General features: G+C 37.9%; 1 protein-coding gene across 4 annotated transcripts in view; it reads right to left on the bottom strand.

Moving 5' to 3' along the window:
- Nucleotides 1–15,384: 15,384 nt before the first annotated feature.
- The window catches only part of LOC139717997 (uncharacterized), a 43,416-nt gene continuing 35,364 nt past the window's right edge, over nt 15,385–23,436 (bottom strand). For 2 of the 4 annotated variants that reach the window (XM_071629487.1, XM_071629484.1), the window contains 4 exons: nt 22,361–22,633; nt 21,111–21,367; nt 18,308–18,410; nt 15,385–15,633 (listed from right to left, as the gene is read on the bottom strand). In XM_071629487.1, the coding sequence (XP_071485588.1) occupies nt 15,490–15,633; nt 18,308–18,410; nt 21,111–21,367; nt 22,361–22,633 (777 nt within the window). In that variant the 3' untranslated portion in view covers nt 15,385–15,489. The remainder of the gene's footprint in view (nt 15,634–18,307; nt 18,411–21,110; nt 21,368–22,360; nt 22,634–23,436) is intronic. The other 2 variants (XM_071629485.1, XM_071629486.1) reach the window with 2 other exon arrangements.

Genomic DNA, 23,436 nt, shown 5'->3' with positions numbered 1-23,436 from the left:
GCTCAAAAACATGATTTTGTGTACAAAGTCAATACAAATGGGTCTAGACAAAATCACAATTTTGATTATTTTCACTTTCATTGGCTGAAATCAATCAATTTTAACATAATAATGCTTGAAATAGGTTCTGAGATAAATTTTGCGAAAAAAATAACTAAATAGATTGAAAAACAAAGAAATAAATAAGAATATAAAATACATAAGAAATAGATTTTTATCAATTCAAGCGCATTGTTAGGAATGCTACAAAGAATATTTACACCAAAAAATTTGGATTCTAGGAGTTCTATTTTCTGATTGAGAGCAATGTAAATGTATGATTTTACGCATATCAACATTATTCATTAATATAAAATGTAACAAAAGGGAAATGTTCATTTTTGTAATAGTTTGGTATACCACAGGAAGCACGTATGTGCAAATTTTTATGGAGATTGCGCGATCGACGGCCGATATGGGGGGGGGGGGTGGAAGGGTGGTGATTCAACCCCAATCCCCCCCCCCCCAAAAAAAAAGATAATAAAATAAACTAAAATCCGGCCACAGAATTTTACAGATAAAAAGAAAAAGGCCTGCCAGCTGGTTATGGTTAAAGGGACTGTACAGTACTGGTTTAGGTAGGGATTCATGTTTTGAACATTTATAAGTGAGATGACGAAAAGCCTCTTATGAAATATGAAAGAGCATTTAGTTTTAAGAAGGATTCAACGTTTATTTGATGAAAATTGGTTTTCAAATGGCTGAGATATCCAAAAAAGTGCTAATAATAAAAGGCGACATGCCCCAACTTTATTAGTATCTCTTTGTTTCACCTTGTTTTTGGATATCTCAGCCATTTCAAAACCGATTTCATCGAATAAACTTTTGGTACCCCTTAGAACCGCATGCTCTTTGACATCTCATAGAGTGGTTTCTGAATATCTCACAAAACGTTAAAAGCTAAATCTTCACCTCGACCAGAACTGTACACACCCTTTAAATCCAGCGTTAAGTGCTTTCATAATCTTTTTACAGGGGCGGATCCAGGAATTCCTTAAAGGGGAGGCGGCTTTACAAAATTAAAGGGGCGCATGTGCCCCCCCCCCCCATTTTTTCTTTTTATTTCTTTTGTTTTAACAACAAATAAAGAGGGGGCGCGCGCCCGGTGCGTCCCCTTCTGCATGGATCCGCCACTGTTTTAGTTGTAGACGGCTCGTTGCCAGTCCAGTACTTGAAATGAATAGGGCCTATGATAAATCAAGTGCACTGCGGAACGGGGACGTGGGCTCGGCTAGACTGCAGCTCAGTCAGCTCAGCTCAGTCATAGAAAAGGTCATTTGTACAATCAAGCATATTTTCTTTTTAATTCAGTGAGATAAGCATCCCTGATGTAATGATTATTCATGCTGTAATCCTTATAAATGGTGCTTACTAACATAATATCCACCTGACAACAAGCTATGTTATTTAGCAATGTTGGTCGAAAAAGTTAATTTATACATTCTACACAAAACAATATGAATGCCTGCCGAAGTCTCAATTGACAAACCATTCTTGCCACCTTTTATTATAAGTATAGTATTAGTATTAGTATCATTATCATTTTTATTATTATTATTATTATTATTATTATTATCATTATCATTTTTATTATCATTATTATCACTTTTATTATTATTACCATTGCATATAATCGGTATAATCATGTCATTAGCATAATATCATGTGCAATAAACCAGTTTACCGTTCCACTTTGCGCATGAACAGAAAAGGACTGGTCATTTGTACAATCAAGCATATTTTCTTTTTAATTCAGTGAGATAAGCATCCCTGATGTAATGATTATTCATGTAATCCTTATGCTTACTAACATAATATCCACCTGACAACAAGCTATGTTAGTTAGCAATGTTGGTCGAAAAAGTTAATTTATACATTCTACACAAAACAATATGAATGCCTGCCGAAGTATCAACTGACAAACCATTCTTGCCACCTGCTCACCGTAAGTTCATTCTTTGTTTGAACATGAATTCCATAATTTTATTGTGGGCATGCTTATGCATCATGCTGCTTTAAAAGCGAGTGAAGTGCCTAACCAACTGATAAAAAAGAAAGGTCATTGTACCAATGCGCCCATGAGCTATCTGTGAACTGGCTTTATGTAATACTATGTATATTGCAAATTATATTGTCCAGGAAGCCTGAAAACAAAGAAAATAAAATCTTTTAATTAATTAAGGGTTTTCTAGAATGATGAATCCATAACACCAGTTTCAGATGTTTAATGCTTAATGGCCCCCTCCCCTCGACATCTCGGCCATGAATAGCCCGATTGCCTGAAAAATTTTGCGCGAGGGTAAATGATGAAATCCATGGCTGAATTTCCTTTTCTTTTATCATAAATGACTTAATTTATGCTAATTTATGCGAGAAATCTAGCTTTGTTTATTTTTCATGTAATAAAACTTCGGGAATAACAACTTTTGGTACAATATATTAGTAACTTCCTTTCTTATTCTTCATAGAAAATAATTAAATAGGTTGTGATTTTCTTTTCTTACGTATTTATAGTTAGTCCAATTTTCTTCGGTTTTATCTTTGCTTTTTTCCCAACCTATTTTGACTGTGTGAGTATGTGTGTGTGTGAGAGAGAGAGAGAGAGAGAGAGTGTGTGTGTGTGTGTGTGAGTGATTTATTTGCTGTACACTTTTTGAGAAAGTAACGATACTTTATAGAAAGTATCTACACAATTTTGAAAAGTTTCTGATTTTGCACAAAGGTGCAGTCTATGTTTAGCGAAATTTCAGCGACATGCCTGTTTTAATAATGGCACCCGTATACTGTATGTCTGATTACCATTGGTACCAAGACATGCAGGAAAGATCACAGAAAAAAAGTAATGGAATTTCGTTTCGAAATATTAAGGCATCAGGAATCACCGACAAAAATTCGACAAGAGGGTGCATTACTATAATAAATAGGCAAAAGTTCAGTAGATGGCACCGTAGGCTATGCCTCGCATGTATGACACGGAAAAGTTTTTTCTTTATTTATTTGTGTTTTAGATGGGTACTATAGTACTGCAGTAAGCTCGGTTGCCACCTTGTCGGGGGCATCCCACGAGACCGACACCCATACGGCCCACGAGTTCGACATTGAAAATACAATAGTGTATAGGTCCATGAGTCTGCAACGAGTTATACAGCCCACCAGTCATACAGCCCATGAGTTCGACACTGCATGGGCAAATAAAGCCTATAATGCAAGAGTTCGACACTACACTCATAAGAGGCTCACGAGACAGACACTATGCAAACATAGTCCACGAGTTTGACACAACGAAAAAGGGGAACACGAGATCGACACTCTAGAAGGCCCACGAGTTCGAGACACGTTCGACAGGATACAAAGCGCCATTTATAAGCCAACCATGTATCTGTAGAGGTTGTTGCATTTATCACAATTAAAGAGGAAGATACACTGTATCATACGCACTTTCATCACACTATTTTTTTTTAATGATACAGTGCATGATATTGTATCATAGTAGGCTTACTCTTCAGTAAATCCCCCCCCCCCCAAAAAAAAATAGATAAACAAGAACGATGTTAAGGGCGCTGTGGCATAGTGGTTAAGACTCTCGACTCCCGATCGGAGGACCAAAGTTCGAATACCGCCCAGTGCTTACGTCCTCGGACAAGATGCTTTTACCCACCCTAATTTTATGTCCCTCTCGACCCAGCAGTATATAAATGGGTAACTGGCAATGCTAGGGTAATAATAATGGCAGGGCCCTCTGGTAGAGCAGTGCCAACACTGAAAAGGTTACCCTGGGTAAATAAGACATTATGATTATGATTATGATTATGATTATGTATGGCTTCAAAGTTAGGTCTTTGATAATGACATCATGCTGATTTTAATATACTGCAAGACGAGTATTATAATGTGCTCCAAAATTGAGTTTCTAAATTTGGTTTCGCTGTTGATAACTTATGCTCCTTTCGAATAATAGTCAAAGCCCATCAACTTATTCACGCTCATCTTGGAATTGCGCTAAAATAAAACAATTTTGGCAGGATATAACTGAGAATTTTGAGGTAGAAGCGGTACACACAAGAGGCGAGGTACATGTAGCAGATTGGTAAGATATACACGTGGGTGTTGAAGGAACTTCTTAAAATTGGGATCTGATACGGTTATCTTAATAATATAATTTATGATAATGAGTATCCAAGGTAAAGTCACAATCGACATCGTCATTGACAGAATTAAAGAAAATATTAGTCACACATTGTGATGAAGAAAAAAAGAAGAAAATCTTTACGTAGAAATAAACTGGAATTGTATACTTACTGATATGGGAATGGTTACGTAAAGTTAGTTTCACACCCCATGCATTCTTGTGTTTAACCCTTTCTGCCCATCATAACAACGGGGACACATTTCTTTTATTAAATAACTCCTCACGAAAAGTATGATACTATAGGGTCCCCAGTACAAGTTTTTTGTTTTTTTTTGTGTTTTTTTGACATGGCAAAGTGCTGTGTATTCATCCAGAATGCCAGTAGCTTTTGTTTACAGGTACATGATGTATATAATTATGTGTATAACAGCATTTTATGAGAGTATGTCTTATAGGTCAGCTTGCACATAGGTATAGCGTATAGTTGTTGTGGTTATGGTTGGATTGTGAATTGTGGAGGGAAGGGAGGATAAGCGAGTTAGGGACAATATAAGTACATTAATGTTTGTGCTGATGGACGTGGGTTGGGGTTGTTTGGATTTGGAATTAAAGAAGAAATCCACTCCAACATTACATCAATCTAATAAAGAGAAAAACTCTACAGAACAGTGTAAAAAAAGGGTCAAAATCGGATACAAAATAAGGAAGTTATAACATTCTGAAATTTCAAAATTTTTCGGAAAACGCTTCTTGACCAGTCTTTAGAATATTCAAGCTGATCAGTTCAGTTCAGTTCAAATCAGCAAGTTGACGATGTATACGTCATACTCTCACGATTCCTTATTCATTTCATATACAGAAATGATAAAATTTCCTATCTCAGCTGTATGAATATAAAACATACCTTAAAACCACCCAAAATGAAAAAAAAACCCACAAATGTTAAGTCTAATATATTTTGGTATGGGAATATGCTTTTACCTGTATTAGCTAAAAATGACATTTTATTCGAGATTTATATTTTCATAGCATAAATGAAAAATTGTAAGGGCATGACATCATCAACTCGCTCATTTCAATATTCGTATAAAGGACTGATCAAGAATGTTTTCCACAAAATGTGAAATGTCAAAATGTCACATCTTCGAAGTTCCTTATTTCGCATCTGATTTTTGTTGTTTTTGGAACGTTCAGTAGAGATTTTTCCCGATTTTTAAATCTATCTTTTTAAGAGTTTTTTTTTTTTTTTGGGGGGGGGGTGGTGGATTTCCATTTTAAAGGATCGTACTGTTTTGGTTGAGACCTAATATCAGGTTTCTAACATGTTTTGGTGAGATATTGAGAAACATCTTATGAAATATGAAGCTCATGTAATTCTACGTGGAATTCAATATTTATTTGATGAAAAATTTGGTTTTGAAATGGCTGAAATATCCCAAAAAGAGTAATTCTAATAAAGTGTGGGACCCACACTTTATTACAATCGCTTTGTTTTACTTTGTTTTGGGATTTTCAGTCATTCCAAATCCGATTTCATCAAATAAACTTTGAAGTCCTCTTAAAATGGAATGTTCTGTACTTATCATAAGTGTTTTCTTAGTATCTCGCAAAAAGCCCAATTCTCATCTATTCTCATCTCCACCAACACTGTACCATCCCTACCCGTTGAGGACGGTTTGATTTCGCTACAACACGCAATTCCCATAGACACCTGCCCGAGTATACTCGGGACTCGTCCTCAACGGGTTAAAAAGGTGGATAGAGGAATAACAAATGTCTGTCTGGTATTGGGCTGGATATAAAGAGGAAAGTGTTTTGATGTTTTGGACAGTTGTAAGGGTCATGATGTTATAGGAAGGGGGGGGGGGAGGGAATGTGATAGCTGTAAAGATATATTATTAGGAAGGGTATAGTTGTAGGGGAAATTGGTTTAGGTATGGATTTTATTCTATAGACATACTTCCATTTTTATTTATTTTTATTCTATTTATTTATTTTATTTATTTTTTTTTGGGGGGGGGGGGTAACTACTTTTTCATTCCATCTGTTGACAATGAAAAATGAGGAAATGATATTTCTCAATTGTTACGGTTGTTAATTTCTACTTCAAGTGCGGAAATATTACAGTACAGAACTTTTTTGTTACATTGTACGGTACATGTAATACCAAAAGTACTGTAAATTGCTGTTTTTGTTATCATTGAATGAAAGTGAATACTAGTAGACATTGGAAAATGCATTTATGTGTGTGTGTGCGCGCGCGTGTGTGTGTGTGTGTGTGCGTGTGTTGTATAACTTTGAAAGGAATATAGAATCTGCGTTTGCAACAAGTCGGGCCTACTGATTTACATTGTATTTAGCCTAATCCACCCTGACGGAAGAAGCACAGTCTATACTCGTGTCCTCGTGCCGGTGATTGAGCGTATTGCAATCATCATAGCTTATCAATATCACTTGCTTGAGCGGTATCGTTTGTTGCACACCGGACGTGCGTGCGTACACGTACAAAAAGTTGTCCCCCCGTTGCATGGAACGTAGCTCCATGCTTGAACGAACACGTGGATTCTCAATTGGATGCCACAACGATGAATCACCACGGTTTATCGATGCACGTGATCCATTATCAGTTTGGAGGGTTGGACCTACTACTCATCGACCGCCTAATGTTTACTTGCTTGCTAAGAATATTTAACACTGAAATTCACGTAAAAACTTGACCTACGTGATTGAGAAAATCCAGCTCTATCAAATGCCGTTGTTCCCTTTTCGATTCGAAGTTTCAGTGCAAAAATATCGCCGACGAACTTGCGTGGCCTCGTTTCAGCTCCCCGCGGTAAATCGTGTTAATAGGATCGACCGCTGTTTTTGCATTGGCAATGCACGCAAACCGAGTTGTATTGAACACCGTGTTGTACGAAGCTTTTTAGAAGCCTTTTAGAAACTTCCATAGACATTACATTGTGCCCTCATTACGATTCGGTGAAAATATTCATTCGAAATTTTGTCCTTGATTAAAACCATTAATGAACAGTGAATTATCGCGTTTTAGAATTCCCACACCATCCTCATCTACATTCAAAGCCAATCCATTTTTATGTGCTTTGCGCGCAGAGAAGTGCGTACTCAGTGTTCAGTGCGCGAATTATACGCGGTCGGTTTAAAAGAAGGTGGTCGATATGTAGTAGGGCTACCATACATGTACATGTACTTTGAAATCAGGGAGGTGGAAAGAGGCGGAAAAACTCGCACTTAACCTATATTCTTCCTTTCATTTCATCAACTAATGAGGGGGGCCCTGCTTCCCTTCATGAACTAGCATCATGTAAATTCTAGCCAAAACTGGCAAAACTGGGGGGGGGGGGGGGGGGGCTCCCAGGCCCCCCCCCCCCCCCCCCCTCCGGATCTCGGCCATCAACCGCGCGATCGCGACGAAAATTGGCACACGCATTGCCTATGATGTAATCTAAAGTACATGTACCATGAAGTTAATTTTTTCCAAAAATTATCATTTACACTAAATTATGCTAATTTATGCATAATGATGCATGAAATCAGACAATTTGGTATAAATCACAAAATAAAGCTCAAAACAGGCACATTTTTGGTGTAAATATTCCTTTTAGTGTCCTTAGCAAATGTCAGAGAAAAAAATTGCGCAATCAGACAAAAATTTCCCAAGTATTTTATTGTTTTTTGAATTTCTTATGTATTTCTTTGTTTTTTTCGATGAAATTTGTCCGTGACATTGTTCCGAACAAGAAAATGTGATATTAATTGATTTTAATCAATAAAACCCCCAAAATAATCATGCCTTTATGAAATTTGCCTGTAAACACAGTTTGCATTGAAATTGTACACAAATTCACGTTTTTGAGCAATTTTTGGTCCGACATACACATGCATATTTATGCGCAACTTCGGAACCACGCACACCCGGGCATCGCAAATTTGCTGTCAAAAGATGCGGGAGACTCGAAAGAAAAAAAGTCATGAAACGTCGCGGCAATAGCTTCTCGCGATAGCGATACATCGCGCGAAACATCGAGGGCCCCCCCCCCCCCCCCCCCCCGGCCTAGTTAGGGTTAAAAAAAAAGATTGTTGGCCACAATTTAACACTGAGAAATTTGCCCGACTCTTATCAGTACATTAATGCCTCATGTAGCATACCTTAGCCAAGGGGAAAAAAAATCTGAGTGTTCTTTTGAATCTGTGATATTGCAATACAGTACTGTAGTATCCGCAACACATGGGCAGACATCCCCAAACCAGTGCTACATGTATCCTTCGGGCAGAGGTGTATAAAATGGCAAGTGTAAAGCAGTACATTTGGACAATGTAACTGACACTAAACAAGTTCATACTAATCAATCTTAAAGCAAACAACAAAGTTGTACTGTATTTGGATAGGCCTACTATGTTTTGCAGGAGCTTTAATTTTTAATTCATTTCATTTAATCTATTTATTTTTATTTATTTATCTATTTACAATGTATTTATTTTTTTTTTTCTTCTTCTTTTTTTTTTTTTTTTTTTTGGGGGGGGGCAAAATTCACAGGTTGTCTGTGATCCGCTCTAACCACACTAAAGTATATCTCCTATATGTGAATGGGATAATATACTGTATCTAAGGTGGAAAACCATTAAAGGTGCATAGTCCCGGTAGTGTAGAGGGCGCTGTTGATGATACTGCCGATCATCATTAGCATTGATACGAAGATTGCCAAAGTTGAGCTGTCATCAAGAGTAAAGCGCGTAGGTGTTGCTAAGTAACGTTGCCGTCATTGTCTTCTCTGCACACCACGCAGTCTGTAGTAATGCCAGGGTGCGTGCATGTGTGCTTCTTATTATGACATCACAAAAGAAGTTTGCTAAAGCTGTCATCCCTATTCAGCCGAACTGTGATTGGACTACTGACTACAGTGGATCGCACTTCTTCCGACTCGGCGAAGTGGGTCACAGCGTAAGCACTAAAGAGGAGTCGATAGTGTAGGTCTCTATGGGAAACTTGCGCCGTGCGCCTGTGTACGCATTTGACTAAACCACTGAGACCATGTGCCTTTAACATTCTTTCTTGAAAAGGGAAAACACCCATATCTCATTCAGTCACTGTGGACAAACTCCACCACTCATGAAATTTCATCCAGATTGCCAGTATCTAGTACATATAATACTCTTAACAACATACAGCAATGCAATACAACCCTTGCAATGGCATGGAAACAGAATGAAATAAGGGCAGAAAGTTTCAAGATGTAACAAACTTTCTTTTTTTATTGAGACACTTTTTCATAAACAGCAAAGAATTTATTACATCATGCACAGATCTGCTAAGTGCAGTACAGTTTTGTCAATACTTTTATCTTTCTCATACCTCTTAAATCTCTCCCCTTTCACTCAATCTCTCTCTCTCTCTCTCTCTCTCCCTCTCTCTCTCTCTTTGTAGCCCACAGTATCTCTGCTGTCGGTCTTACATCAATGCTACTTGTAGGTTGTAAGATATGGAAAAATATGCTTATTTGCTTCACTTATGTCATGTCTGTATGCATCAACATTTCTGCTTTTAATTTAGCTTTCAGTGTAAAATCAACAAAACTTAAATGAAAAAAACCATATAAGTGACATATTCTTCGCAGTTTGACACAAGTTCCTGTACATCAGAAGAGTTTTGAGCACAGCTCTTCACAATGTGGGAAAACAACAAGATTAATATATATATGGTATTCTTTTTTAATCATTTTCAATGAGACAATCCCATTTGTGCCAATTAAGTATTCATTCTGCTTCTTTACAAATAGTACAAAGAATGATACTTGAGTACAGATCGATCTGAAAACTGTTTTACCACGACAGCAGTCTACAGTGCAAACACAAGTAGCACAGAGTAAGATAAGTAATAAGGAAAGTGCAGGAAGATCTCAAAAATTTTACCGAAAACAAAGTTGTCACAAATACAATCTTGTTGTTATGAAAAACAAAATGAATTCAATGTAGGACCAACTGACAAATGGATGTCTGTATAAATATCACAGATGTAAGCGGATCACCTGAGAATATATAAATGCCAAACTTCCCTTTCTAAGGCTTTCCTGACATTCCTTACGAGCTTTAAACATGAACTTCTAAAGCAGAGCTCTGTGCTGGGCATTGTGCAGTCTGTGCAGACTTCAGAAGATAGAGAGGCACAGCCATCAGACAACTATGGAATCAGACATGCATCAGGTATACCTGACAGAAGACTTGACAGGGGGTGTGTAAGTAATATTTGACATCTTGACACAAAAATGAAATGATATTATCATATTCAAAAAATGTTTGCTAACAAAAATACACAAGATAAAAGTAAATCAAAGTGCTACATCCCAGGCGAGGATGTTTTACCACTTGTTGTTGTTGTTCAAAATTTTTACATTTTGACGAAAAAGTTGTTTTGAATTTCGCATCCACGATTCTCCATGACCATACAAGAACACTATTCAAAAGAAACAAAAAAAATGCACTGTATTAACCAGGGTACACAGCTCCTCCCAGTAGAACAATTGCGAAGGCATAGGATACTAGTGTCTTGTCATAGACATGTGACACACATGCATGAAATAATCCTCACTCCTTCCTCTCTCAAGATGTTGCAACAAACACAAAACTAACTTCCCTTAAATGTTTATTAGCCTCCATTCATATTTTCCTGCTGTATAATTTCCTGTTGCACCTAATAACAAATTTTTGGACTACAAACCTTTATCAAGGGAAGGAAAACAAGAGACCCGGGGGTCACGCGCTCACCTGAGTATCGCAAGTTCACCTTCCATGCATTCTTGCAGATTCTTACCCGAGAACATTGGAAACTTATGGTGGGGGTAGCTTTGAGAATGGGGGCATGGTGTCCATTTACATATTCCATCACACTGGTAAAAATACCTGCCAAGTACACTGTACTTTATAGAATGTTGGATTATGCAGCTTGGGAAAAAAGACTTAAAGCCCTATCACTTTTGATTAGAACTAGAGAAAAATATTATTTAATATTCATTACTTTAGGAGGTTTGGACCCCCTGGGGCCCCCAAGAAAAGCATGGTGCCCATTCAAACACTTTGAGATTTTATCCCTATGGGAATGCTACTTGACAAGTTTGGTGAAAATCCATTATGTTGTTTTCAGCAAGAAGATGAAAATTTAGGCCCACATTTGGACCACCACCCCCCCCCCATCCCATCCCGCTTCCTTGGGTCCCAAGGGGGTGGGGGCACCCCTGATTCTCCAATGAACAAACTTGAAACGACAGTCATCAATATACTGACTCATTGTATTAACTTAGCTCAATCACTTCCAGTTCTAGAAAAAAAATCTGTAAAGATTCTTTACAGGAGGGGGGTGGGGCATGGTGCCCATTTGATGGAATTGAGATTCTATCCCCCTAGGGATGCTACCTGCCAAGTTTGGTGAAAATTAGTGATAGGGTTTTTTAAGAAAAAGATGAAAATTTACAATTTCGATCCAAATTTAGGCCCCCTTGAGGCCCCCAGGTGGGGCATGGTGCCCATTTGATGGGAATGAGATTCTTTCCCCCTAGGGATGCTACCTGCCAACTTTGGTGAAAATTCATTATGGCATTTTCAAGAAAAAGATGAAAATGTACAATTTGGGCCCCATTAGGACCCCTCCCCACTCCCCTCCCTTGGGTCCCAAGGGGGGCACCCCTGATTCCGCCATGAACAAACTTGAAACTACAGTCATCAATGTACTAATTCATAGTATTAACTTAGCTCCATCACTTCTGGTTCTAGAGAAGAAGATTTTTTAAGATTCCTTAATTTTGGGGGGTTTGGGCCCCTCTGGGGGCCCCCCAGGTGGGGTATGGTGCCCACTTGAACAAATTGAGATCCTATCCCCCTAGGGATGCTACATGCCAAGTTTGGTGAAAATCGGTCAAGGGGTTCTCAAGAAGAAGATGAAAATGTAAAAGTTTACGCACGACGGACGACACACGCCAGACGAAGAGCGATCGCAATAGCTCACTTGAGCCTTCGGCTTAGGTGAGCTAAAAAAAATGCATGCAACCCACAGCATCTCATATAATTGTTTGGTGAACTCTTCTTTTGCTTGTTGGCATTTACGGCTAAGTGGCTAAGTTAAAACTGCGGATCATCAAGAGTGAGATTTTTATCATTTTTTTTTTTCAAAACAGTACGTCAAGAATTTATTACATTCCCCATGCCCCAAATCTTTGTGTTATGTGTGAAGTGAGTGTGATGAATTGTTTCCCATCCATTTTGCTATGGCTAGCCAGCATTTGCTAGTTATGGTAACTTTCCTTGCTCTTCATCCAGCTGGGAAGACATTGACATATAACAGAATCAAGTGAGCATAAATCAAGGGAGTGAAAAATGGCATGAATAAAGCATGTAAAGAGTGATCTACTCTCAGAGTCAAATACTGTAGGTGCTGCAAACATTTTTTTAAGGGTTGCGTTGCCTCAAAAGAAGTGGCAATAGAAAAACATGTAGTGCCTTACTAGTGATCAAGGTGAAGATTTTAGATTAATACAGGCACTGCTTCTTTGTTGCCAACTGAAAAAACCCAAAACGATATACAAAACTAAGAAAGAATAAAAGGATTGCAGACTGAAATTTTACACACACACAAGAAAAAAAAAAACGACCAGTTTTCCAAGTAAATCTGTAGAGAGCTGTTTGTGGTATTCTCCCAAATTTTCACTCACAGCGAAACTACCAAGAGTATAAATCATTCCTTCAGATGAAGGTGTAAGGCACAGCTACTGCAGATACCACTCTCAACTAGCCCTGGAAGCTGGAATCTCTCAAGTCAGTAATCACTAATTCCTCGTTCAAGACAATCACAACCACACAGATATAGTTTTGCTGTTTGTTTAATTCATGCTCTAAAACCCATTACATAAATCTCACTACATACTGTATGTTAGGCTATTTTGGTGAACCAGACCAATCTCACTTGCTAGATCTCAATGTTGTCCTTTTGAAAACTAAAATCTCTCATGAAATCCCAACTCCTGCAAAGTGGTACATATAATGTATGACAGAGAAATAAAAACAAAATACAAAAACATTACAATAATGAAAAAAATAATGATGGTAGACCTGCATTATGATCAGTGATGTCACTTTGTTATGTGTATTGAAATTTGGTAATATTAGGGTTTTAAAAGGTAACAAAATACCAAGATATTTGGACATTGAGAGAAGAAGTTGATGTTTTATAACCAGTTTGTTATATATGTGTAAAAAAGGTGTCCTTGATAAGAAGTGTCCACTGAAATAATTGCATGGTCAGTAATGAGCTTGAAGCTCATTGTACGGGATATCTCTTCCCCTAGTACCTATAAAGGTTGTGACATATACATGTGTAGACCCTGAAATCAGCATTGATAGTAGGACAAAGATATCACATTATCCATCTTGTGTTCTTCATAGTAGGCATGCTCGCCTAAAAAGGTATGAGCATCTTGAATAAGAGATATCACAGTACTTGTACTAACTAGTTGGCCTAGCACAATGAAAGCACAATCTTGCACTTTTTCTGTGAGGAATAACACAATTGGACACATGCCTGTATACAATCCTGCTGCAGAAAACACCAACATGAAAAAAACAATACAAAATGTTTTAAAAGAAACACATCTATGACACAAGATCATGAATAATGTGCTAGTGATGTGACAGTTGTGGTTTGGGAATAAGTTGAACACATGACAAGGCTACAGTTTACATTACAAGCCCTCTCACTACAAGGCTGCCAACATTCAAACACCAAATTTATGGAGCTTTGAAAGAGTAATCACAGAGATATTTTTTGTGTTACAAGCATCTCTAAAAGGGCAAAAAAATACTTCATAAATCAGGGAGATTGACATGTTGTCTTGTCCAGACATCCTGATATTCCTACAAAATTGGGGAGACTTTGCGGATCTATGGCTCAGTTAACTCAGAGAAAAATCATAGTAGTATGGAAATTTGTTAAGTGATGTATGGTGTTCTTTCCTACCGAATAAGCATGTTCACATATGACACCAAGATTGCTAATCCATGACATCGACTTCGTCAGTTTTCATAGAAAAAAAGGTTTACTGGCATTTATTGCCAATTACACTGAGGAAATCAGACAAGGTCTACTCTGCATGAATCACTAATTTCACGGTCATTTCAACTTGTGTGGCTTGCTCTCGCTGGTCTGTGTTATCACTCGTTCATGGCCTCTTGAACAACTTTCACAGCCTGAAGTGGACCAAATAATGAGCCTACTTGTGCAGTACATAGATATGTATCAAGATTATGAAAACATAATGGCACACCTTTAATTTCTTTTATTGCAGACTGAATCAAATTCTGGGCTTTGTAGAGCCTTGCATATACCTAGCTTAAGTAACAACTTTGATTTTCTTTTGAAGATATTGTAATGAATCACAAAACAAATATATGAATAGGAAAAACATTGATTGTGGTAGAAAACTCACTTCTTGAATATTAAGATAAAAAGTTTGTATTTGGTACAAAAAAGACACACGCAACAGACTGGAAGTACAGGTATATATACTCATCGTTGTGGAAGATAAAACATGATTATTTTGTCACAATGAAACAACATTTGTATATCACACCTGCTGTCTTTCTCCATTCACACCTCCCACGCATTTATATGCCTTTTAATAGCATCTGCAATGAAATGTACTTATGATAAAGATATGAATTTATCCACACTCTAACAATGATATGTATATCTAATGTTCTCACTTGTGAAAAACAAACACATGTCAAATAATGTCTTTTGAATGACAATAAAAATGGTCTTGGCTCATCAGACCTCATTCATTTGGGAAACACTATCACATTGGTATTATTCAGAATACAGCTAATACAGCCTAATTCTTTTAATTCTTGAGGTTTTCTTGAGAGAGAGATTACTGTGTAAGGGGACAGATCAGCAATGCTATACTCTTCTGGTGTTTGCTTTGCAGCTGTAACATAGACATTGAATACCAGTATGCATGTTTGTGTTTGTGTATGTGTGTGTGAGGATGGAATACCTTTCGTGTGCACTATTTTAGCTTTATGAAGGTGTTAGATTCAATGAGTGGACATGGATACATTGTGCAAGGGAGTCTTAGACTTACTGGCAACATGGCTGGTGGCCAAAGACTCACAGTCCCACTTAGGACATTTAATCCTGAAGAAGTACATCTCAATGAGTAGTGTGGTACCATACCACAAAAGGAAAGAAAGAAAAAAGCAAACTTGGTGGCTTGGTGAGGGATGCAGGCATTCTGAACCCCATCACATTCAGCTGGATCCTATAAGTCATCATCTGAGGAATCATCATCAGAGGAGGTAAGCTCTGCATCCTCTATTGTCATAGCAGTTATTGCGCTCATGACTGGGTGGGGTATGTGGTTCAGGATGAAAGGCTGGGGCCGGTTGAAGCCATTCCTCTTGATCTACAAGTACAAACAGCAAACAAATGAAGCAAAGAGAAATTGCAACATGGAATAAACATAAAACAAAAGGACAGAAATAGCAATGATACATTACTTTGCAGTAAAAGGCAAATAAAACTAAGGAAAAGATTTTCCACTTTTCACTTTCAAGTGCTTGGTCACATATGCACGCAAAGATTTAAATATCACAGAATAACATTAGAACAGCAGATGAGGACACATTACAATTCTTCAGGACCTAATAATTGAAAAGTATTATTACTTGTCAATCTGATTTGGTTTACATTAGTGTCACAATGGGCTGTGCATTTGGCAGGGCAGTCTTGCTTTGGTTTGTGAATTCTTTCCTTATAATTTTCATCAGCAGTTTATTGCAAAAGATTATCTTTACAAGTTTTTTATGTTGACTTGTTTTTACTGCAACTTGATAAATTGCCCTACGTCGACATAAATGAGCAACAAACTAATCAGTGTTTTAGTAGTAGCCATGATAAAAAATCATGGGCATACATACTTGAGCAGGATTCAATCTTACGATCTCCTGATCAATATCACCAGACAGACATCTTCTCCACTAGACCACCGAGCTTCCGCCTGACAAATTGACACACGAATTTCATTAATTTGAATAATTACACAGTACCCACTGCATGCTAAAGGTTTAGAACCAGCACCAGATGTCAGGCGCTAGCTCGGTGGTCTAGTGGAGGAGACGCCTGTCCGCTGATCAGGGGGGCATTTCATGAAGCATTTTGGTCGGATATTTTTCTGACAAACTGTTACAAGCTACTGAAATCCTTGCATCTGATTGGCTGTGAGAAAATTTGTCTGACAACTTTGTCAGACAAAATGCTTCATGAAATGCCCCCCAGGAGGTCGTAGATTTGAATCCTGCCCAAGTATGTATGCCTATGATTTTTTTTTTTAAGGCTACTACTAATTACTGATTAATTTGCTGCTCATGTATGTCAATAGAAAGCAATTTGTCAATCAGTTGCAATACAAAAAAACAAAAACAAAAACAACTAAAAATGTCACTATGACGACTGGTATGCCTCCGCCATAATGCATGGTTCTCCTAAAAGGTCTGTTGTATAATGTATTGACAATGTGTGATGACAGTTTCACATAACTGGCAAAATGTTAAAATTACAGGTTTGTCACAAATGTGTTGTATGTTCACTTTCCTTGAACTAGGTTTAATTGGACGAATGGCTATATTGTCTGAGAGTGCAGGTATTTGGGGATTTGATGCATCACGCGTTACCCCGGGGTACTACGGTACCCCGGGGTACCACGTTGTGTAGCGCTACCTCACGTCCACTCGAGGACAGCTGCAGAGAAATGCTGCACTATGTGTGTGTGTGTACATAGTCATTCCCATGCCACTGCATGTTATACTATGCATGCATGGTACGCTGTGCTAGCAATAGCTTGTGCTTCAGTGCAGTGCAGTGTGGTTTAGTGCAGTGGCTAGTGCGCGCTAGCTCCAGCACCAAAATAATTTCCACTTTTTGGCAACCCAGGGTACAACCTTTAAAAAAATAATAATAATTCAACAAAATGACTGATTTTTATTTGGTACGCGGGATACCATTTATGTCATCATTTCAGGATTTTAACTTGACTATTGACCCTTTCATAGGTTTAAGGAAGAAGTGAAATTTAGCACTTTTACTTGACCTTTGATCTTATGGCAAGAAACTTCCAAGAGAATTTCTATTGGGTAATACATGCATACACTAAGTTTCAAGAAAAATTGTGCAGGCGTTGCATAGACCCATGACCCCTACATTCCGTAATAAATCACTGCCAGTCAGTGCATGCATATGTAAAAAGTTCCATGAAGATACCTTGAACCATTTGTGAGATATGGAGAAAAAAGTGAAATTTTAACATTTTCACTTGACCTTTGACCCCATGACCTGAACTCTTTCGGGAGAATCTTTATTTGGTAGTACATGTACACACTAAGTTTGAAGAAAATACCCTCAGGCATTGCATAGATATGGGGGAAATAGTGAAACCTCTACCATTCTGTTCATCCATTTAACTCTGTAAGAGTCAACAAGATGCAGGTCATATCAATTGTACTATATGCAGATTATATTGATGAATTATTAAATTCAAATTTTTATCAAGATTTTCTTGCAAAAATTTGAATCTGTCAAAAAGTTGAGCAATCTGGTGAAGAAGCAGGATATCATCATCAACAGCCCTTGGATGATAAAAGACAGTGATCCTGGAGGGGAAGATGAACTCATTCTCAATATCAATGAATATGAAAATTGTGGGGATTTTTATACACTTTACTCCCCCTTCCCTCAATTTTTTTTTTTTTTTTTTTTGCAAGCATACAATCCATACTACACCATCTACCTTTTCCTCTTAAGATCAATTGTTGTTTCATAAGGCTAGTGAAACAATGAGGAGACCTGGTAGATATACACTTTCATGCTTAATCCACAACTAGGAGTCATTCTGCACTGATCTACACAGGGCTTTGAATCCATGTCAACATGTGTTCATGTGTTTGTTTGTTTGTTTTTGTAACGACACTGCATCTGTCCTTTACCAATTTGCTATAATCAAAATTTTTGTAAAATGTGATATCTAATCTTCAGCATAGCTGAAAACCCTGTGATATTGCTTAAATGACTACATGCAAAAGTACCTGCTGTGATCGAAGTTTGAATTCTCTAAGTTCATCTTCTGTGATGGGCGCATATCCCTCTTCGTTGTCACTGTGCTCGTGCCAACCCATTTCTTGAAGAAACCTATAGAACAAAAAAAATGATAGAATGTAATATCTGCAAGTAAAATGACAGAAGTAGACCACACATATTCCAACAAAAATACATCAAGCATGCATACATCCTTAGTTTGGTGAATATTGGATCATGTATCTTGAAGAGATTATGGCAATGTTAACACGACAATTGTGTCCTACTCCACCTTTGCTTTAAATAGTATCTTTAAGTACAGTACTGCTGGATCTGGAAAAGGTCTTCACAATTTACATAGCTGAGGTCTTTTGATTTTAAGGTCATGCATGATGCCAACATGAGCTTTGTGTTATCATGATAAATTTTTAACTGAATAGTTCTTGTATTATATTAACTGTGAGAGTGTTAAGACTATACATTTCTTGCTATACCGTATGTCCCCAAAAAATATCACATCGGGAACCTTTGCAATGATAACTTTAAAAATGGTGAATCAATCCAAATACAATTTCAGGGTATGAAACTATTTAACTAATTACCCACGTCTTACAGAAAACCCAATCCGATTTGCTTCAGTGGTCAAAGAGAAATGAGGAATTTTGAAGAGCATGTCAGGAATCCCTTCCCTCCAAGTTTTGTCCATTGTCTTCACACATTTTGCAATTCCACGAGCATCCAAGTGCTAAACTTGGAAGAATCAGACCCATGACATGTTTTACAACAATCCTCATTTCTATGTAACCACTTAACCAAATTGAATGGGGTTTTCTGCAAAATACAGCTAAGTTATGTTTTTAAGACCCTGAAGTAGCATTTAGACAGTTTAATCATTTTAATAGTTATCAATGCAAAAATCTGATTGTAATTTTTGTGGGGACATACTGTAGAGTTCAGTTTCTTCATATTGTTCTCAAAACTGTAACAACTTTCAGTATAAAAAGTGAATCTGCTGGTTCTCACAATTTCATTATCATAGGAGTCCACTGTATACATACATATCATTAGAAACCCTTTAGATGAGTTCTAGAAACAAACTTTTTCAACATAGACGAACAACAAAAAAGAATTTAGAAATTGTTCATTTGCCAAATATAAAGGCCACATCTAATGGCTATGATGACCATCTAATTGCATAAAATCTGCTTCACAGCATGCATCCTTATTTCCTAGCATAATGATGCCGATGCTGACTACTAATGTAGCAAGATTATCAAACACTATGAAATACAAGCACATTTAGAGCATTCATCACATTTTATTGAAACTGTTCTGCTAAGATGGCACACTATACACCACTCCATATGCATGCATCCACTGCAGTACAGACAGGTTTGCCTTGGCATACTCTATACCACACTGGGATGTGGTTCTGTGGAGTGTGCTTCCTGGGTCACAATGGTTTGCAACACTTTGCTTCAGTAGTCAAGAAGTGCGCTTCTGACCACTCTCAGCATTAGTATGGTAATAAAAACAATAGACCTGGGGGTCTTGCGCTCACCTGAGTATTGCAAGATCACCTTCCATGCATTCTTGCAGAATATCATCTGAGAACAATGCAACCTTAGAAGGGGGTGGGGGGCAGCTTTGAAGGCTTCCATGGGGACATGGCAACCATTTGCATATTCTATCACACTGGTAAAAATTTGTACAAATATATTTTCTACACTCTAGTGATTATACCTGTCTTGTCAAGTAAAAGATGAAAATGTGAAAATTGGGACCTAACTTGACCCCAAACTCCTGAATCTGCCATGAACAAGCAAGAAAGTACAGTCACTGATCTCTTTATTCAAAGCACCAAATTAGCTTTATCTCTTCTGGTTCTAGATAGAAGGAATGTAAAGATTTCATAAATTTGGGGGCTTTGCCTCCCCCAGAATATTGTGCTCCTTGGAGCCCCCAAGTGGAGAATGATGTCCATTTGCAGATACATATTTGATCATCCTAGCGATAATCCCTGTCAAGTTTGGTGAGAATCTGACCATACATTTTCCAGAAGATTTAACTGTTAAAACTGGCCCCAATTATGGTCTCCCCACCCATCTCCTGATCTGCCACAAACAATCTTGAATCTACTCTTACTAATCTAACTTAGTCATGGCACTACCTTAGCTTATCACTTAAGGTTTGAGAGAAGATTTGTTAAGATTTCTTAATTTGGGGGTTTTGTCTTTCCCCTCCCCCATCCCTGGGTACTGTGCCCCGGGACCCCCAGGTGGGAAATGGGGCCCATTTGTACAAATGTATACTCTATCACCCTTGCGATAATACCTAATATTTGGTAAAAATCTTACCATGCGTTTTGAAGAAGACAACATACAATTTAGGGACCAATTTGGACCCTATAGGGCCCCAAGGGGGGTACTGCTGGATCCCCCATGAACAAACTTGACACTACAGTCATCAATGTATCAATGTATTAACTTAGCTCTATCACTTCTAGTTCTAGCGAAGAAGATTTTCATGAATATTTCATTTTTTGGGGATGGAGGCACAAGGTGCCCATTTGAAAGATTGAGATCCTATCCTCCTAGGAATGCTAACTGCCAAGTTTGGTGAAAATATGTCATGGGATTTTCAAGAAAAAGATAAAAATGTATAAAGCTAACACACTACAGACGATGGATGATGAACGCTGGACGCTTGATGATGAGTGAACGCAATAGCTCAGGTGAGCCAAAACTTATAGGTGAGCAACATTTATTCAGTATGTAATATAAAAGCCTTAATTTTTGAACAACTAAATGTTACCTTTTCTCTGCTTCCAAGCTACTGGATAGTTCCATTGGTTGACAGTCAAGATTGGTCTCATCTGTTGGCATGCTTTCCCGATGACCTTTGCTGGTGATGAAATCTGTTTCTATGGCAGCAGGCTCCTCCTCTTTGCCCTCATCCTCATTGGCTGCCTCCTCAGAGAGATGCCCATTGCACATGCTAGATTCATCTATGGAGTTCCTAGTCTCATTTGGAGTTTCCTCTACAGCAGTATCATCAAAAGGGTCTGGCTGCTATTGGGGTAAAAGATATAATGCACATTTATTAACTGCACTCACAGAATAGCAATAGGTATGGCTTGCTTGTTTTAGCGCTTGGTATGATTTTTGTCTGGGTTATCCTACTTGGTATCATTGACATGATCTTCTCTCTTGGAAACCAACTAGACTTGAGATTTCACAAAAATACAATGAAAATTGGTCTAAAACCTTTTACTACATTGGACTCCCATTACACCGAAGTCCTGGGGACTGGCAATTTTTTTCGTTATAATAAAATTTTGTGATAACCGGACGAATAAACAATAAAGAACAAAGAGCCAGTAATGTTGCCTAAATATTTATTTCGTTGCAACCAGAATTCTGTCATAAACGTGTTCGTTATAACAGAGTGCACTGTACTGATAATCTTGTCAGTGCCACTATGACCCAAATGAGCAATGTAATGCTGAGATGTGACAGCATCACTTGCGATTCTTGTTTTCATGGATGTTTTCATGGAGTACTTGCAGAAAAAAAAATTGAAAGTTTTGTAAAAAAAAGTTTAAAGAGCATTAAACTGTGAACATTTCAATCCATTTGAACTGCAAGATAAGTCTGAAAAGTGAGTTTTGGGAAGAGTAGCAAAAGTCTGGTATCTGATTAAACTGCACTCTCACACCCCTGTGTTTTGTTTTGTGATGTTCTCATACCCATCTTGGAATGGATTGAACGACAGTGACAGTAACAGCAAATCACTGGTTCAAGAGTCTTACTCAGTTTGATATACAAAATCAATATCAAATGTGCATTTCAACTAAATCCAACCTTACAGATATGTACAGAGAAATGTTTTGTCTTGTTTACATCCACATTACCAGAAATAGACTAATCGTGTATAAATATTCCAGAATCAGAAGAGTTTACTACGAATATTCTTCTTAACCTGACCTAACTTTGTTGTTGGTCAAAATATATTTTCATTTGAAAACATTTAGTCTTACAATTCCACAAGAATTTGTAGTTTACCTGATATATTGGGGTTGAGTTTGATTTGTTGTATTGCTTAGTGGAAGACCTGTGAAATTGGTGTTGGTTGTGATGGTGGTTGTGATGGTGATGTTCCTGGTCCAAGCCATTGATAAGACCACCCTGAGGAGGAGAAGTTGATCTTGGGGAGTCCACGCTGCCAGAGCGACGAAGCTCCTTCAGGAAATCAATCTTCTCTGTCCGTTTGACCTTGCCCGTTACCATACGAGGGGTGGGAATGTCAATGGCTGGGCTGGTATGTGGGAAAGCCTGCTGTTGGTGTTAATCACATAAATAGTGTATTCAAACACTCTGACAAGCCAAGGTATGAAAAATATACCTACATTTGCCTATCGAAGTCTCTGCTAAGCACTGTTCCTCTTTTATTTTTCATATCTATTGGTACATACATGGGATAGGTAACTTTCAAACATTCTTCTTTTTTTTTCCCACAAGGGACATGAAATAATGCTTGTTCATAATGTGGATGGGTTCTGATGGACATCAAAAGTGCACAAAGACTGGACTCATATGGTGTGGCATTCCTTCTGCTACTCAATGAGAAACATAAACAAGAGACCCGGGGGTCACGCGCTCACCCGAGTATCGCAAGTTCACCTTTCATGCATTCTTGCAGACTCTTACCTGAGAACACTGGAAACTTATGGTGGGGGTAGCTTTGAGAATGGGGGCATGGTGTCCCTTTACATTTTCCATCACACTGGTAAAAATACCTGCCAAGTACACTGTACTTAGTCCATGGGCCAGGCCAGATATTGGTACCACCTGAGGTGGCAAAACCATTTTGGTATCATTTTGTTTGTCGGGCATAGATATGCTTGTCAAGCTACGATAGCATTTCCAAATGAGTAGCTTAGTCATAATAAATGAATTTTTAACCAATTTGGTCTCGTTGTTATATCCCTATACTTCTTAATCGAGACTAACAGCTATACAAAGAAGAGCACTGTCTTCTGTATGTTCACAGGTGTTCTGTTGTAAATGCGGTGCGCTTAGCCTTTATTCAAGGCAGCGAAGGGAATATCCAAAGGTTATGATATCGAAAGCGCTTAGTC

Source organism: Diadema antillarum, unplaced genomic scaffold (assembly GCF_040938485.1).
Source record: "Diadema antillarum isolate AM-2024a unplaced genomic scaffold, OU_Dant_1.0 scf00000086, whole genome shotgun sequence".
Classification (NCBI taxonomy): domain Eukaryota; kingdom Metazoa; phylum Echinodermata; class Echinoidea; order Diadematoida; family Diadematidae; genus Diadema; species Diadema antillarum.
This window is presented reverse-complemented; position numbering and strand designations above follow the sequence as displayed.